The 19,229-nt window shown below is 36.1% G+C and overlaps 1 protein-coding gene across 5 annotated transcripts in view; it reads right to left on the reverse strand.

The window, feature by feature from the left end:
- LOC139984060 (uncharacterized) overlaps nucleotides 1-19,229 on the reverse strand; it is a 33,289-nt gene continuing 14,060 nt past the window's right edge. The window contains exons 1-5 of one of the 5 annotated variants that reach the window (XR_011798920.1): nucleotides 15,640-16,345; nucleotides 6,704-10,472; nucleotides 4,580-4,663; nucleotides 2,491-2,557; nucleotides 1-666 (exon numbers count right to left, since the gene is read on the reverse strand). Coding sequence is in view for 1 of the 5 variants with exons in the window: in XM_071997732.1 (XP_071853833.1) it covers nucleotides 8,273-10,453 (2,181 nt within the window). In the remaining 4 variants the exon portion in view is untranslated. Of the gene's footprint in view, nucleotides 667-2,490; nucleotides 2,558-4,579; nucleotides 4,664-6,454; nucleotides 10,473-15,635; nucleotides 16,346-19,229 lie in introns of those variants that run through there. The other 4 variants (XR_011798919.1, XR_011798921.1, XR_011798922.1 and 1 more) reach the window with 4 other exon arrangements.

Below are 19,229 nucleotides of genomic sequence, written 5' to 3' on the forward strand. Positions count from 1 at the left end.
TTTTGGTTTCAAAACTTCTCTTTCACTATTTGCTACTTCAGATACGTCTTGTAGGTCATGACCTTTGTGTTTACTATATATACAGACTATGCATACTGGTACATATCGGCACGTACAGCAACATAACTGTGCTTCTTTTTTCATGTGTATGTGGCACCTGGGATCTTCCGTAAGTGTCGATAGTTTATCCAGTGTTAGGTTCCTGGCTTCAACATTATCCAATTTCAGAATGTGAGTTTGGTGATCTGTAAACATTTGACTGTTCAAGTGAACATTGTAACATGGATCACATAAGAAGTTTCTACATTTAAAGCAGTATGCAAACACTTTTATATTTTTGAACAACTCACACATTGTTTCACATTTTCATTTTGAAACAAGTGTTGCAAGTTTACAAACTCAAGCATATTCTTCATAAGAAAGTCAGTCTTGAAATCATCTACTCCATTTCCTGGTATGACATAATCCTGTTGACATAATGGACATTTAACCTTCCCATCTTGGCTGGCTTGAATAACTGTTTTTAAGCAATCCCTGCAATATCGATGAAGACATGGTAACTTTTTCGGTTCCTTAAATTGACCCAAGCAAACAGAACACAGGAAGAAGTTCTCTGCCAGATCTTTGAGAGGAATTGTCGAAGCCATAGGTCTGGTTCACGGGACTCTGCAAATTTTAAAGAAATTAACCTACAATTGCTTTCTCTTGTAATTAAATTACTAATATGCGTTTACATTTGCAAAGTACTTTACGTTAAGTTAAACAATTTATTTTATTTGCTCTAGTTGCATTATGCCAAAAGTCATGGAAATTTGTGTTGGGAACTCAGTTCTTTCTCTGGGTGTAAATAACTTTATTTTGGCCAATATAGGGGATTCGTGGTCCGATGGACATAGGCAAACATCACCCATCTTCACGATGTCGAAATTGTTCACTTTTTTTATATTATTTGTAGTGTGCTTGACGGTAGAATTCCGGCAGACAGGACGTCTGCGCCAAGACGTAAATTATTAGCAATAAACGATGCAACGTTTCTTGACTGGTACTTTTAGCCGTGAATTCACGTCGTTAAGAATTCCGTGTAAGAACATTAAACGTTTCTATTGCAACCATGTCCTTCTTTTAGCAAATTCTTTTGCTTTATTGCAGTTGCGGTATTACTCGGCAACCCATTTGTTTTAAATACCGCAACTGTCCTGTGTGTAACACCAAATAATTAGGCGAATAAGTGGTGTAGGAGTATAATGTAAAAACTAAGTCAAGTATATAATAAGTAGAATAATTATGTGCATTTGAGAGAATATTGAAAGCTGTCACCTTAATTTTTCACAAACAACAAACAGTCTTCAAGGAATATACATATCCTTTTATATCAAATAAAATATATATATATATATATATATATATATATATATATATATATATATATAAAACAGTCTAGATGAATAATAAGGCATATTACATGTGAATACCTAAGCACCGAAATCACATAAAGAGGACGTACCCCACAAAACAATTTGAGTAACACTTCATTATGAATATACACATTTAAGTGTCCCGATGTAAAGTTATTGATACAAAATGGCACAAAAGTGTTATTGATATCACACACAGGTTAAATAATGGGTATCAAGGCATTATAGACATTTTATTCTTAATTAACATTATGCATATGAAGTACATTCTCACTGTTTTTTTGCCACTGATTGTGAATGTTTTTTTCACGATGTTATGGTAAGTTTACTTCAATAAGTTCTATTCAACCTTCAACATTTAATACTAAAAGGTATATAATAATACTTTCACTTACTCGCATCTTTCCAAAATTATTAGTCTTTTCTGTTGATGCAAATCTTGCTTTGATTTTGTTTATCCCGTAAATATTGTACACACACCCACAACAAACTGGCTAAACCCGTCACTGTCCCATGTACGTACAGTATGACTGTAGTTTCGTTTTATCGTCTCCTCTGCAACATTTGATGACTTTTAGTTTGCCCTCATAAAACTTTGATTCTATGCAACCCACGATATTTCTTTAACCAGATTGATGTGATGTTGACGTAGCCTAGAACACTTCAATTTTTCTGTCAATTATGTTTCAAAATTGCCCACTTATGATCAACTCAAGGAAGGTACTTACATTCAAATTGGAATTATACTGCAGTGTAAATGTTCAGTTTTTACCAGAGTCATTCTGTTGAGATTCTATTAGAAATCACAATGCATCAAATTGCGGAAAACCGTTCTGCACCATTATGATTGAAGTGTTTTTAGTATGGCAGCTGCAGGAAGTACAAACATAGACTCTAGTCTAGTAAATTCCATAGCTCGCTGCAATATAGAATACGGCCGTTACAATGGAACCTAATGTAGAGACTCCCAATGAAGCAATACTTACTAGCCAATAATTGCATATATCGAACAAGTTATGTTTCAAATGGCCAATGGAAGACATTAAGGGATATATTCGAGTGAATGCTCACTTACCTAATTCTATCGTAAATATCTCAAACAGAGGTCGGTGTCAAAAGTAATGTGCTCCAAAACAAAATAGCTGCAAAAAAAAATTAAAATCATTTTATTAATATTTTTTCTCGAATATGAATAACCAGTATCCCGTTTAACATGATGCTATACTGTACTCTGTGTATGAGCAAGTATAGTACAATTCAATACGGCCTGTAGTGATGTATTACAAAGTAATCACTGAGGTCACGATCTAAGTTATCAACATAGAGGGGAATTCCTGCAAATACAAAAGGGCGTGCCACGGATCAATGATTTTTTATAGTCTATTTACCCATTGAATGGGAATTTTTACGTATTTTCGACGTGTTAAAAACCAACTATGGAGACAATTTTTTTTCTTCGGATTTTCCATTAATTTGGGAGTTTACATACCCATAATCGACATGTACCTCCGGAATGTCTGAAAACAGAGATTGACCCATAGGAGCCTCTGGTCACCGTGTGACGTCATCTTTGGTATACCGCGAAAACCAAACGCTGAAATAGGTACTGTTTATACACAGATAGCGAACTATTGTACTGTAGTTTACTTCCAATTTCAAGCGTTTGAAAAGCTGTTAGCTTAAAACAAGAACACATGAACGTAAACAAATAGTTTTAAGACAATTTTAAGGAGAAAATTAAGAAAAATGTGTGATTTTATTTGTAAAATTTCCACTCAAATGGCATCGTTTACATAGCAGAGTGTCAATAGGTACGTACGGTACAATATACTGTAGAAAATGCAAGCAGCTTGCCGATTCCGTAATACAATTTGATCGCAAGATACCGCAAACTTAACAGAAGAATATACCTAAAAGATGACTCATGCGTGTTATGTCACGGGAAAATGGTTTACGTTACTGTCAACGAATTACCCAAAAAACACTAAACATAATCGAACAACTACGAGAAGACGCAGGCCTGAATCGACCAGGGTAGCATATACATGACTAAGTTTCAGCTGAACACAGTATTTAATCGTTTTAATATCCAAAAGTACAAACACAGAAATAGTATCCTGTCAATAAACCAAGTTAAGCAGTGGAATATCCAAATCCACGTTTCTCGTTCAATCCTGGGTGAAATACTACCGTGACTCTGTGTAATTCCATAGAGTTAGGGTCTAGTTGAAACAGGCCTTGACTAGTAACATCCCACAATCACAAGACAGTCACTAACGAAATCAAACGTCCGATCGCTATATAGTACCGTTTTTATTCAACTCCTTGGACCATCAGATGCCGGAATGAACATAACGGACAATATAACACATGTATCACGAATCACGATACTGGAATACAACAAATGAAATAGATAAATGCGATGAAATCCTAACATGACTATTTACACATACTGTGAGCCAACCCCTGCGTGGGGTTGTTACTCACTACATGTACTGTACTAACATTGCTACCCTATAGGCACGGTATAAACACGGTCATCTCAACCAGTAAATATTATATTGTCAACTGCGTGATATAATGTGTTAATGAAAGGACGTCCAGGGCGTGTTTACGAGGAGACTTGAAAGGGTCAATTTCACATCAGTTATGTCCTCCATAGCTGTCGAAAGTATATAAGTTTCGCAGAATGAAGCATTTGCAGCATACACAGAGGTAGGGTCATGCATGTGGACTCATGAGCATGAAATACTCCGGGTGCTGAACAACCTTTCCGCGTGGATCGCAAATAATTGATCCAAAGTCTACGGCGTTTTACGTCGGTTCTTCTACTCGGAAAGCTAAAAAGCTGATGCTTTTGTTGGCTGAGGTCTAACCGCAACCCCCAACAACACAGAATTGTGGCATTTCGGGGAAAAGGGAGTAATATCGTTGACGTTTTGGCAGCTCAAGTAAACAACTTTACACACTAACAGTATTGTTCTGAGTGCGGTATACCAAAGATGACGTGACTTGGTCACCCGATGTCTTAGGAATGTTTCAGGTATGTCTGAAATAGGTTTCCTTAAAAGCTGACTTTTCTTCCCATTTTTCACGTATTTAACGTCCGAAATTGGTAAAGTTCATTACAACAATGTAATTGGAGTCAGTTAGGGATTACTTACATGCAAAATGGTGGGATTTATGTCCATCGAAAAATCTTCATAGTTGGTGTTTAAATGTTTATTTCAGTTTGGAAAAGTGATGTTCTGTAAAGAAGTAAGATTGGTTAACATTTAAGAAGTTTTATGACTTAAACACAAACTGACTGTTTACCAAATTCCGACAGTTGAACATTTCCACCAAAGGATTGGGTTTGCCTTCTTTGCAGATTAATAGTTGCAAAATGATTATCTTGTTCAGTTATGCGTAGATGCTGTATGATTATGTATAATTAACCAAGATATAACATTATAATTCTGCTTAACTTCTGAAAACATTCGACGCCCAAAGCAGGCTGAGTGAGATCATAAATAACTAGTCTGCAAAAATTCGTCAGTCGGGGAGGGGGACGGTTCAGTTGGGTGATATTTGCATTGCTACCGGGGAAAAAATAGGACTATTAATACGTAATTACCTTCCCTCCCACCTTTTTTTGAAACCTCAAAATATTTATAAGCAAAACGATGCGTTCAGGGCTAATTGTATAGACATAACTTATAGTCTCAACATGCCTCAGAATGCACCATTTTGACGTATAAATTTCCATTTTCTTTCCGGTACTCAACATAAAGATCATGTTAGTAAGTTCAGTAGTGTGAAACCAGTGCATGTGATATTGAAAGCTAAGTTCAAGTTGTCCGCTCAAAGTTGATGTCATTGGATGTCTTAGTTTAATAGAATCATACTTCCATCACATGATTAACATGTTCCCTTTAATAATATTTCCTTTTTTGTTCCATTGATGTTCGCATACTTAAATTCTCCTAGTATGTTCATCTGTTGCATTGTCAAGGGTATTTGTACTAAATCACATTTTGTAATAATAGTTGTCATGCAAGCTTCTTCAATCAAATTATGTGTGATCGCGGATTTTAAAGATCAGCATGTATACATTCATTACCTTTCCATGTTCTTCCATTTCTTTAACTACTTTTGTGACAAATGTGACTTAAAAGTGTCTTTGTTAGTAGAATTATCCACTAGAAGAAAAGGTTGTGATACTATAGACAAGGTATGTCAATGTATATGTTTATAATTTAGTTCTGAACGTTAGCCCAGCAGATAGATGATGTGATACAAGCAATAAGTTAAATTTTCTTTGATTTATACCAGAGATATATCTTACGATCATGGCCCTGTGCACAACATATATGAACGAACAGCTTCACTTGTAGAAACATGTAGTTATATTTCGATATATGCTATCATAAATATAATGGTATTCCTACATGAGGGAATTCCTCTTAATTCTGCATTTTCAGCTTCAAATGTAATACTTTTCAGAACAGCATCTTCAGAAGAATTTCTTACAATGCCCTATTAAATACCTGGATGAATATATTTTCATTTGGCTGATTCTCAATAAATTACAGATCTCAGCAAATACAAGAACTGTTTTTTTTCTGATATCTTTTCCACAGTGTGTAAATTGTCAGATTTGTGGCTATTCAAGGGAACAAGCTGGGCAATAAATAACAAAATAATTATAAAAATTGTTAAATCTATGCTGTGTAAATGCTCGTTTTCAGTACGTCAGGTATACTACACAATATAATGTAATTTTCTACCCCAATTACATGTAAACGTTTACCAATCCGTGGTTAGGTAAAATTAACTTAGGTGATTTTGGAGTTCCTATGTTTCTTGTGGTTAAGTAATATTTTACTTAACCTGCATCTTTTGTTTTATGAGTGCATGCGTACATTTATACACAACATCTTGTTCATGTACATAAGAACGGAAGTCATTATGTAACTGTAATTTCCCCTTATAACTGACCACTTAACATTTTCTAGCATTTATGCAATACCCGAAAAATGTTGAAGAGAAAGTTTAAATCCACCTAAGAATTATTGTATTTTCTTCGACTTTTACCCAATCTGACATTTGCATCAATAAAGCGATATCGTGGGTATAGTCAAATACCAGTGGATAATATTTAACCAAGTGGTATGGTAGTTTGTAAAGTATCCTAATCCCAGAACAGTTACTCCAAAATACCCACATAATACAGTTATAGGCCTACATTAGTTTTCCTGACGATAGAAATGGGTGGTTCCTCTCAGTGTTATTAGAGTGTAACTTACCGATAGTTGTATTTGTTCATTCAAACCGCTCCTCCGGACACCTGAGGCTGCTGTCGTCGAACTAATTGTAGTAAACGTCAGTATATCAAGTTAATTTAAACGTTTTGTTTCATTTTCCCCTCTAATATTAGCAGAAATTGGTCCAATATCCATTCTACGTTGAAAGGAAAATGGCGTGTACTGTGACATACATATAGCTCGTTGTCACGTTATGGATTTATCAATTTGAGTTAGTTAGACTTTGATCCTGTAAAGTATATGAAGTTACACGCTTTGTAAATAAACTATTTTTTGCATCAGTAGCAGTTTTTGTAAGTTAAAATTCATCACGAAATATCTGAAATATCTGAATATCTGAAACCATATCGTACTTTCCATAGTTGAAGGATGAATAATAACGACCATTATTGCTTTCTTATGTAATGGGTGCAATACTAACAAATGAACGGTCTTGTCGACATCATACACATAATAGTGGTTGTGAGGGTTATTGTGAGGGTTATTGAATTGGTGCAGTGAAATGATTGCCTCACGAACTATCCATTCAACCAACATTATTCCACTACAGCACTATCACTTAAAACTCTCATATCCAAGTAGGACTTTCTATCGATACTTCCTTAAATGTGATAATAACATACATAACAGTGGATGAAGTTACCTATACCTTGATCTGTCTAGATTTGCTTTAGAAAACGACACTATGAATTCCATATGTTGACATTTTCCAATGTGATAAAAAGTCATTATAAGGCATTTAAAAATGAGCAGAAGATACATAAGATAAACTTAACATTTCCACTAGTTGGTATCGATTCTCCAATTAATACATCTATCCATGCTGCATTTTTTTTGAAATCTCAAAATAACACAAAATCAATTGTTGCGATATTATCAGTTATTATCAATTAAAGACATCGTTTTTTCTGTAACAAATCACTACATATTACATAACGTCCTTTATCGTAGGGTATAGTCCATTTAAAGTGCTTTAACACAGTAAAAAGCGGATCGTGCTTTAAATCGGTAGCATGTGCTATTAGAATTACAGTAAGTACTGAGGATGTGTAATCCCAACAAATCCAGTTTGATTCATTTTGTTTTGATTACACATATCCTCAGTTCTTACTGTAATCCTAATAGCACATGCTACCGATGTATAATATTTATAAGCAAGAGCCAGTTTTAACTGTGGCACAAAACTTAACAATTTACAGTAGTTACTGTAATCTCTGTGTTAATCGGTTGAACAGGCACAGTAACTAACAATTGTCTTCTTAAGTACTAGTTTACGAAAACAAGATTCTGGTTAACAGAATGCAGTGATCGACCACATTCACACGGATGCCAGAAAAAAAAGGCCAGATTAAAATATTTTTTTTACACGAATTGATCAATTGACTGACTGGAACCAGTGAGTAAAGTATAATTTATATTAATGTTGTTTTTTGGAGATTATGTGACTGCGAGAATGAAACAACATATAACTAATATTACTCGATGAATACATTTCTGTTTTAAGGGTGAGTGCACCTTACTAGGTTGTTTAACTATACGTTGTAATATTTCCTACGTATTAGTCACTATTAGACCGTACGTGTACAGTTTCCCCGAAGAACCTGTTGCAATTACTAGTTTTTCCGCCCCATCTTCTTCTTCTAATGATGTCACACATCGAATGTTCTCATCTACTATTCTTGTCGTGAGTATCTGTCGGCCATCCTGACTGTACTGCATTAGGAGACCTCTCTCAGGACGATCGACGTCTCCAACCCATAACATGTAGATGAACTCGTGCTTGTCTGTGCAGACACTGTAAGGACTCCATCGATCGAGATCTGGTTTGGTGAATTCATACATCAGCTTACACTCCGATTCCTCCATGGTGACTGCATATGCTCTATCACACAAGTTGCCACAGACCAGGAGACTACCTCTATGTACAGAGATATCATGCGGTGCATCAATTACATCTGGTAGGGTAAACATGTAACTGTACTTCATTTTATCAGTAAATACAAAAACATCTCTACTGTCAGTACCAACAATAATGTAATTTTTCACAGGGTCAGTAGTTACACAACTCACATACTGATCAGATGACCACCTTGTAAAGACGTCACCAATGTTCTTCTTGCTATATGCACCATCACGTACATCGTAAATTCCGATGTCAGACTTACAAACTGTTATAACTTTGAACTTTGATAAAGAACAGCAATAACGCCATGCAAAGGATTTGCCCATATTACTGATCTTATCCTGTCGCTTTTTCTCTCCTTTCCTGTTGACGACAGTGATGTGTGAGTACAATTTAGATGCCATACCAGTTATGACGAAATTACCATCTCCGCTGCTGGCAATATTATTGATCGACCAATCCTTAGCTTCGATTCCTACGATATCAAAAACTGACTCTTCGTGCTGAGCAATCGTGACGCTCTCTTTACTAGCCTTCATTCTACCACTGATAAAGCAATCCGGTAAGGAGTTAAACTCTGGAAATTCCTTTTTCATCTCTACCATCAGAGGTTCACAGGCTGCTCTAATATCAGGGATATACTGAGCGTCTGTCCAATCATCTTTAGAAGCAAGAATAGATGAGGTCGTTGCTGTAAGGTTCTCGCATCTTTGAATAATCTTGTCACAATAATCTGACATTTCTTTCAATTCATCTTGTTTTTGCTTTACAGGCAAGTCTTTGGTAGTTATTGAATCCTTTAAGCTACCAAGATTGCTAAGGAGTGCGCCCTCAGTTTTATCACATTTCTGATTGAACGCTTCGTATTCGTCGTCGTACTGTCTTTTCACATTTTTCCTAATTTTATCATATTTCTCTCTTACTTGGCTTAATTCCTTTTCCAAATTAATAGTAATCTGACCGTCTTTATCTCTTTTTCTTCTTTCTATGTCTTCTAAGCCTTTTTTTCGTTCTTTAGTACATTCGTCGAGTTTCTTTTTAATCTTCTGTATCTTTTCTTTGTGCTTATCCATCACCTTTTTTGTCTTTTTCTCGGCATTTTCGTTCAGCTTCTGCGTGGTAGTTTGAATTTTGCTTCTTAAGTCGGTAAGTTTGTTTTTGTGTTTGTTAAGTTCCTCAAGTTTTGGTGTCAAAAGTTCTCTTTCAGAAGTTGCTAGTACGGATACGTCTTGTAGGTTATGACCTTTGTGTTTACTATATATGCAGACTATGCATACCGGTACATGTCGGCACGTACAGCAACATAACTTTGCCTCTTTTGTCTCGTGTATGTGGCACCTGGGATCTTCCGTAAGTGTCGTTATTTTCTCCAGTGTAAGGTTCCTGACCTCTATATTATCCAATTTCAGAATATGAGTTTGGTGTTCTGTGAACATTTTATTGTTCACGTGAACCATGTAACATGGGTCACATAAGAAGTCTCTACACTTAAAGCAGTATGCAAACACTTTTGTATTTTCTGAACAACTCACATATTGTTTGACGTTTTCATTTTCAAACAATTTTTGCAAGTTTACAAACTCGAGCATAATCTTCATTTGAAAATCGGTCTTGAAATCATCTACTCCATTTTCTGGTATAATATTATCCTGTTGACATAATGGACATTTAACCGTCCCATCTTGGCTGGCTTGAATAACTGTATTTAAGCAATCCCTGCAATATCGATGAAGACATGGTAACATCTTTGGTTCTTTAAATTGCTTCAAACAAACAGAACACAGAAAGAAGTTCTCTGCCAGGTCTTTGAGAGGAAATGTCGAAGCCATAGGTCTGGTTCACGGGACTCTGCAATTTAATTTTCAAATAATATAGAATTTAACGCACAATTGCTGTAATATTCCTCTTCTAATCAAATTACTAACGTGCGTTTAGTTTTGCCAAGAATTTAGGTAAAGAGAAACATGAAAGAATTGTTTATGTTGCTCTAGCTGTATTATGCTAAAAGTCTTAGAAATTGGTGTTGGTAATTTCAGATCTTTCGTGGGTACAAATAACTACTTTTTGACCAAAATTGTCAGCACACAAAGTTGCAGAACCCCCATCGTGTGCACGGGGGATCTTCATTACACAGATCATGTATACGGTGTTGTGGAAGACATTACCATGTCATTTGATAATGAATTGTTATGAGGTTTCGTGGATAGATATTCGTTGACGACAAGAAACAAGTATGTGCGGCCATTTGTAAATGAAGTTGCGAAGAGATTATTGTAAGTTTAAAAGGGGATTCAGGTGCCAATGGAAACATCACCCGTATTAACGAATGTCGAACTTTTTCAATTTTTATGAATTATTTTACCCAGTTTGTTTTTTGCTAGTTAGAGGGCTACTTCCAAATTTTGAGGATAAAACGAACTGTTAAAATTCAGTGTTGTTTTCACGGTAGAATACCGGCAGCACTAACACGTAATACAATAAAGTTCGTGAAAAACGGGTGTAACTTTTTTTAACTTGTACTTTTAAACCTTGAATTAGAGGTTTAGAATTCCGTTTAAATCGGTAAACAGTAAACGTTTCCTACTGTTGCTGTTTCACTTGGCAACCCATTTCGTGTAAATACCGCAACCTTCAAGCGTGTGACACCAACTTATTAGGCGACCAAGGTGTAGGTGTAATGATTTTGTAAGAACTAAGCCAACTCTATATAAAATATGTTTATTTGTGATAATATTGAACGCGGTCACTTTAATTTTGGCACAAATAACAACAGTTTTCAAGCAGTAAAGTTATTCCTTTATATCAAATGCAATATTTCTAGCAGTCTAAATGCATAATAAGACATACTAGATGTGCATACTCTAGCACCGAAATCACATAAAGAGGACGTAGCCCACAAACTTTGGGTAACACTTCAAAATGAATATGCAAATGTATGTCCGGATGGGCGGTAATTTATACTAAATGGTATTAAAGTGTAATTTTTTTAACACACAGCTTAAAAAATGGGTATCGTCTTTTTAAATAACAGATGTTACTTTAAGTGTTAATGGAACTTAAAAGACGGTGTTATGGTAATTAAACTTCAATAACGTCCTGTTATTTTAAAGAACGGACAGTTTATGTTAATTAACAATGCACATGTTTTATAACAGTGGCCTGTTATTTTGGCAATGAAACATTGTTATAATATATACAAACGGCACACCACATTAATATTTCGTCAACATTTTCCTTTTACTTTAAATTTTCATTTTGCTACTGTAGCCATGATTAATCCAGGAAACATCATTTCTTTCATAAATGTATTCCGCTTGTGACAATATTATTCATGTTTTACAATATAAACTTAGATCCACATCTGTTGTGTATTATGAAGATTACCCGTCTGACTAATGGCTTGCAACAGTATCTTCTGTAGTCTATTATAAACTTACGCTTAACTTGTAGTTACAACTTTATATCGGAGTCAGTGGCAGTAGCCTGGGTGATCCTGCCCTACCCGCCTCCACCCGCCTCAACCCCCCCCCCCCAAAAAAAATAGAAATATCGAACTAAACGAGGATGGTAAAGAATTGGCAAAATAAAACATTTGTAGAAAATAAATATTACTTCTAGGTTGGCCACTTGTTGTTATAGCAGCGTGTGATATACTACTCATAAGGTGTCTTCTTTAGCCATGTTAGCAAAGAGCAATATTTCTCTGAACATTTTAAATTTGATATATTGAATGACACTTAAAATCAACCCTCAGCACATCATGCGAACTTGATTCTCGTATTAACATAACACCTCCAGTTGGGTCAATTGATAAAGATATATGATTTATATGTGTGTACCTACCCACACGTACTGCATTGCTCCTTTGAATGATCGATATTTTTATTATAAAAAAGGCCATAGCCATTTTGAGAATGGGGACAAGTGTTTAATTTCACGTCCCGATGTCCATACCCTTCGCGCGCGTCACTGCATAAGTTGGAGTTTACCATTTAACTTCAATTTAAACATTATAAGCCAGTTATTAATATCATAACCAAAATATAACTCACACTCCTTTTATATCTTGTCTGTACCCGAAAAGATGCTTGCATTAAAGAAAAATGTAATTCCCGTTTTAAGAAAATGTTTGGAGTGGATTAGCGTTTTACCACTATTTACTGAATGTTATTCAAAATTAACCACACTACTAGCTATTTATGCCGTTAAAAGAGAACGTTTTATGAACGATTAATAGGCTAAATAAATTATATTCAACCCACATCATTTAACACTCATATGATAACAATTTTCACTTACTTTCATCTTTTCAAAATTAATAGTCTTTGCGTTGATGCAAATCTTGCTTTGATTTTGTTTATCACGTAAATATTGTACACAAACCTCACAGCAGACTGGATATTCCCGTCAAATGAAGGCTCACTGTCCCATGTAAGTACAGTATGACTGTAGATTCGTTTCATCGTCTCCCGTGAAACTTGTGTTTTATCTCGTAAAACATTTGATGCTATTCAACCCTCAATGTCTTTAACTAGATAGATGTGATGTTGAATTAGCCTAGAACACATCAAACGTTGTTACAATTATGTTTTGAAATGTATGTTTGTTTACTACAATCGAAAGAAGGTACTTAAATTATAATCAATTTTGGACTTTTACTGAAGTTTCGATTTTCCGAAGTTACCAGATTGATTCGGTTGACATTTTATTAGAAATCACTGATTTTCAATTCTTTTTTTTCTCCATTTATTGATATCTTCAGTCAAATTAACAAACTTCATATTTTCATACCCGATACTTCAAATTAAATAAAAGGCATAACACAATAACGGTTGTTTTAATAAACAGCACAATTGATCGAACGAGATCAATGGAAAAGAGAATCGCATGTTCTGGCATGTTTAAGCTGCACCAAGTTAACATAACTTTTACTACGATATCGATGTTGTGTGTACTTTTTTACACTTATTATAAACTTAAATTTATAGAAGAAATCCTCTACATCAGGAATACATTTATTCAATTCACATTGAAAGATGAAATGCTTCATATATAAAATAAGGAAATTTAATGGGTGAGCTACATCGACACCGAAACCAAGTAGAATATCCTTCTTGGAGAAGAAGAATTGCTTATTTAATAACATAGCCTCAACCCCTAAAATAAAAGTGGATGTCACACTACACTCCCAGAACAGATGTTCTATACTTTCAATATGTGTATCGCAAAAGGTACAGTTTGGAGATTCGGATTTTCCGATGTTATGAAGAAGTTTATTAGTCCCAATTATTCTATGTAAAACTCTAAACTGAAAATATTGGAATTTTTGATTCGGAAACTGTTGCCCAAGGTATACTGTAAAATATATTCCAATCTTCAGTCGTCAAGTTATTGAACACATTAGCCCATTTACGGCTAGCGGTAGGAATCTGAGCGACTTTATCTAAATATCGGGAATAAACACACTGGGAAGTAGAATTGGAATGTAAGACCTTTTCCAGCCAAATCTCATTACAATTGGGGAAATTACAATTCTGAACATAATCTCGACGCCACTCCAAAAGAATCGCCTTAATTAAACCAGTATAAATAGTCAAAGGAAACATTGGAAGATTAAATTTAGTACGAAAATTGTGGAAGGTTAAGGGTCTCCCGTTTTCGCCGAAAAGATCTCTCCCATACTTGACATTAGCTTCATATAGAAACTTATAGAACACAATTTTGTTATTGATACGAATGTAAGAATTATTCCACAAAAATTGATTACCGTAGTTATCAGTTGGATTATTAAAAGATATTTCACACCAAGCCTTAATAATCTGACTTACAAAATTATTTGGAATGCTTATATCTCTATTGTTGCAGTTACACTGAAACAGAAACTGCTTGCCAAATTTGTAAAGCTCCAAATCAAAGAAAATTTCCCATATCGTGAATATCGTTACAGTAACGTTTGATCCATGTGCACTTAAGGCTATTGATGAAACTATTAATATGAATGACCTTTAGCCCCCCATCTGTTAAACGATTTATCATTGACGATCTCTTAACTTTTTCAGAACTACCTCCCCAAATCAAATCGAAAATAATGTTCTCGAGCTCTTTAATAAATCCAATTAAAGGGTTTGGCAAAACCAAGAAAAGGAAAGCCAGTTGAGAAAGAGCGAACGTTTTGACAATAATATTTCGACGAATCGGGGTCAGGTCTCTACCAGACTATACCCGGAGGCAGTTTTTCAATCTGGACAATTTAGGTTGGTAGTTCAAACGAAAGAGATCGTCTCTATTTTGAGTAAAAGAAACACCCAACGTAGTAACAGGACCAGTTGTGACATTCAAAGCTAGATCATTAAAAATATCTAGATCTTATAAATATTGATAGCAAGCCCAGAGGCTAATCTAAAATCGTCCCGGACACTGAGGGTTTCCTCAAAGGAATCCCTACTACCATCAAGGCAAAACGTAGTGTCGTCTGCGTATTGTGATAATTTAAATACATTATTCCCTACCCTAATACCTTTGAGGTTAACGTTTGAATTATTAAAGCAAGCACTTCCATACAAAGTATAAAAAGATAGGGACTCAAAGGACATCCCTGTCTAACACCCCTGTGGATGTTGAAGAATCCCGGTTGAAAGCCATTATTACACACACAAGCATTCCCCCTTTTGTAAAACACAGTAATCCACTCTCTAAGGCTATTACCAAAGCTAAAGAACGACAGGGTGTAATTTTCAATTCATTAAATTGAGGAAAACTCTTCTGAACCATCAGATTGAAATATGATTAGTATGGCAGCTGCAGAAATAACAAACATCAACCCCAGTCTAGTCAACTCCATAACGCGGTATACAGTATAGTATACCGCCGTTACAATGAACCCAATATACAGACTACCAACGAGGAAGTTTTTACTGGCCGATCACTTGCATAAATCGAACGATTTCTGCTTAATGCCAAATGACCAATTGCAGACATTAAAATAATATATTGGAGTGAATGTTCACTTACTTACTTCTCTCGTAAAGATCTCCGAAAGGTTGATGTCAAAAATAATGTGCTTCAAAACAAAATAACAACAACTGCAACGAAACACAGTTTACAATCATCTTAAATTGTATGAATCACTAGTATTATGTTTACATGGGGTTATATATACTACGTGGGTATTCAAGTATAATACAATCAACGCGCCCTGTAGTGACTTACTACCAAGTAATCACTGACGTTAGGATCCAATGAAGTTGTCAACATAGAGTTGAATTCCTGAAAAAGGGGACAATATCCAAGGTCAGTAGGGCGTGTCACGGATCAACGATTTTTCATAGTCTATTTACAGATTGTATGAAAATTTTCACGTATCGTCGACGTGCTAAATGTTCACTTAGTTTGAAAAGGTTATATTCTGTAATGAAGTATTATTAGTTAATATTTAGAAGGGAAAATTACATGAGCTAACAACAAAATAACTGTGTACCAAATTTCGCCAGTTTAACATTTGCACCAAAGGAATGGGTTTGGGTTCGTTGCATAATTTCAGACAAAATTTGCAAAATTATTATTTTGTTCTGTAATGCGTAGATGCTTCACACTGAATAATTATAACATTATAATTCTGCTAAGATTTGAAAAACGTTTGTCTCCCAAAGCTGGCTGCGTGATAGAATGAATAACTACTCCGCACAAATTTCGTTAGTCGGAGGGTGGGGGAAGAGAGGGAGGAATACGGTTCAGTCGGGGGATTTTATGCATTTCTGCCGGGGAAGAATTGGACTACTACGCTGTACCTTCCCTCCAACCTCCTAATGAAACCTCAAGTATTTATGAGCAAAATTGGCATTTGGGGCTACTTCTATGGGAATAACATACAGTCTAAATATGCCTCAAAATACACAATTTGACGTCTAAATTCCAATGTTCTTTCCGGAGGGTCGGGGGATGCGGATACTCAAACACAAAGATTCATGTCACTACCTTAAGTAGTCGGGGGAATTTTAGAGCTCATTATTATTTATTAGCACAATCTTGCATTAAGAGCTACTTTTAGTTTACTATCTGTCATCTCAGCTGAAATTGAGGATCTTCAAAATGATTGAATTGAAATCTGAAGCCCAGGTGAATTTGTAAATTTGGATAAACTAAAGTTATTCCTAGTTATTGGAGATAATATAGCGCTTAATCAACTGTTGGGTTATGTAAGCAGTTTGTCAACATCACACTATTGTCGCTTGTGCGAGATGCATAAAGGTGTAGCTGTTTTGGCCCTTACTGAAGATGTAAACCTCATGATAGCAAAATAAAACTTCAGCTTAGACCTGGGAAAGGAAATTATTCCGAAACAGGTGTTAAAAGAGAGCATTAAACAGTATTCCAGGCTTCAATGTCGTTTGTAATTCATATATAGATGGCGCATGACCTCATGAAAGATTTTTTTCTCTGGAAATGAAACTGGTAATCATTTTGGGAGGTAAAATTAGTAAATATTAGGAACACTGGGCAAGTTTTCTAATGATACTGGATATTTTAAAGCTTATTGTGGCACCAACAATTCGCATAGCTGCGTCATATCTGTTAAAGTAAAAACATTAAGATTATCATTTTCTATTTCTGAAGTTGTTCCCAGACAGGATATTCACACCCAACTAGATCTGCACTCATTATCCAATAGCACTGAAATTACAAGGACCCCTTGTACAGTACTCAACTATTCGATTAGATAGGAAATGCTGGACTAAAACATGTAACAACTACATTAATATTTGTAAAACATTAGCCAGGAAACATCAGCAGGCTAAGGGTTACCATGTTTGGATGAACCAGTCGCTATATGTACGCAATCTGGTAATTATAAACCAACCTGTTGTCTCAGTATCTTCACTGACCAATGCAGACCAGGTTTTTGAAGTACAAGGGTGCCTCAAGAAGACTAATATGGTGTAAGTAAACTCTGCACAGATCAATGGATATGTCTAATGGCAAATGTCATGGTATTGTCAAATTGGGAATATCAGCCCTATTTTGAAAAAAAAGTGGAATATATTGCTGTGGTTGGTTCTGCTGTGAAGCTTCTCATTTGACCTTGGAACACCATGTTTTATCATGATCATTTTTCTGCATATGCAGTTAAGGAAGCTCTCGACGCCAAACTGTATGTTACAATCCAAGATGACTTGTTTCATTACAAACCGTTGCATGCTGGTAACTCTTATGACCCCGAGGAAACAGTCTTGTATGTGGTCACACCTATCAGAAATTCTTGATAGTCAATACAGGCTTTCATTTAATTATATTTCGAGAGCAGTGGACCTGCACCAACATGTCCATTCCCAGCTGTTTCTTTATGTATAGAACTAGAGAATCCATTTGCATTCCAAATACATCCACCACTCTCACCAGCAGACACTGTATTTTTGGAATATGCAAGTGCTAGTTAACAGTCGTCACTCGACAACCTTTCAGTGGATAATGTGACTTAAATTCTGAAGAAGAAATTTCTTCATTTGGACCAGTGATGAGGATAGCCTGCTCACCTTCATCAATCACATCAATTCTTTCCACAGCACCATCAAATTCACCTCTGATTACTCTCACCAGCAGGTTAACTTTCTCGATGTGACTGTTCGCAAGGAACACGGTTCTCTCTCTACAGACTTATACACCAAGCCCACAGACACACACCAGTATCTCCATTCTTCAAGCTGCCATCCAAGTCACTGCAAGTCTGGAATTGCCTACAGTCAAGCACTTCGTCTTCGTCGCATTTGCTCTAACAATTCCTCTTTCATTCGCAATACAGATGCTTTGGAAAAACACCTTATTGCCAGGGGCCATAGTGCCAGAAGGGTGCGTGAAGCCATTCAGAGAGTCCGCTCCCTTTCCAGATCATCTACTTTGGCAGTGAAGGACAAAAAGGGACGAGATTACAACAACAAGCTGCCCCTGGTTGTTACTTTCCACCCAAATCTTCCTCTCCTTCAGAAAATCACCTCTAACAACTACAACATTCTCCTCACTTCAGATAGACTCCAACGAGCCGTCCCTGAAAACCCATCATCGCCTACAGACAACCATGCAACCTACGAGACCTTCTTGTACGTGCTGCTGTTCCACCTCTAACTTATAACCCCACACCTATTCAGCACGGTACCTTTAAATGTGATCGTACTTCGAGATGCATCGTCTGCAGCCACCACATTGTTGAATCCAATTCCATCACCAGCCACAGCATGCAACTCAAGACTAAGGGTCACATCACTTGCACTACCACCAATGTCATCTATCTGATCTCTTGTAGAGTTTGCGGCATCCAGTATGTTGGCGAAACCAAAACCACCCTCAAGAAGCGATTCTATGGTCACAGATCCACAGTAAACACCATGAAGACCGAGACCCAAGTTGGAGAACATTTTAACCTTCCCAACCATGATATTAACGACATGTCCCTACAGGGGATTGAATCCTTAGGTAGCGTTCTGACCTAGTACGAATCAGCAGAGAGAGGCTCTGGATGCAACGCCTTCGTACCATTCAACATCAGGGGCTGAACATTCAGGAAAGACATGACTAACTTTTCCTCTACTCCTTCTCCCCTTTCTCCTCACAGCT

This window comes from Apostichopus japonicus, chromosome 17 (assembly GCF_037975245.1).
Source record: "Apostichopus japonicus isolate 1M-3 chromosome 17, ASM3797524v1, whole genome shotgun sequence".
In the NCBI taxonomy this organism is placed as follows: Eukaryota; Metazoa; Echinodermata; class Holothuroidea; order Aspidochirotida; family Stichopodidae; genus Apostichopus; species Apostichopus japonicus.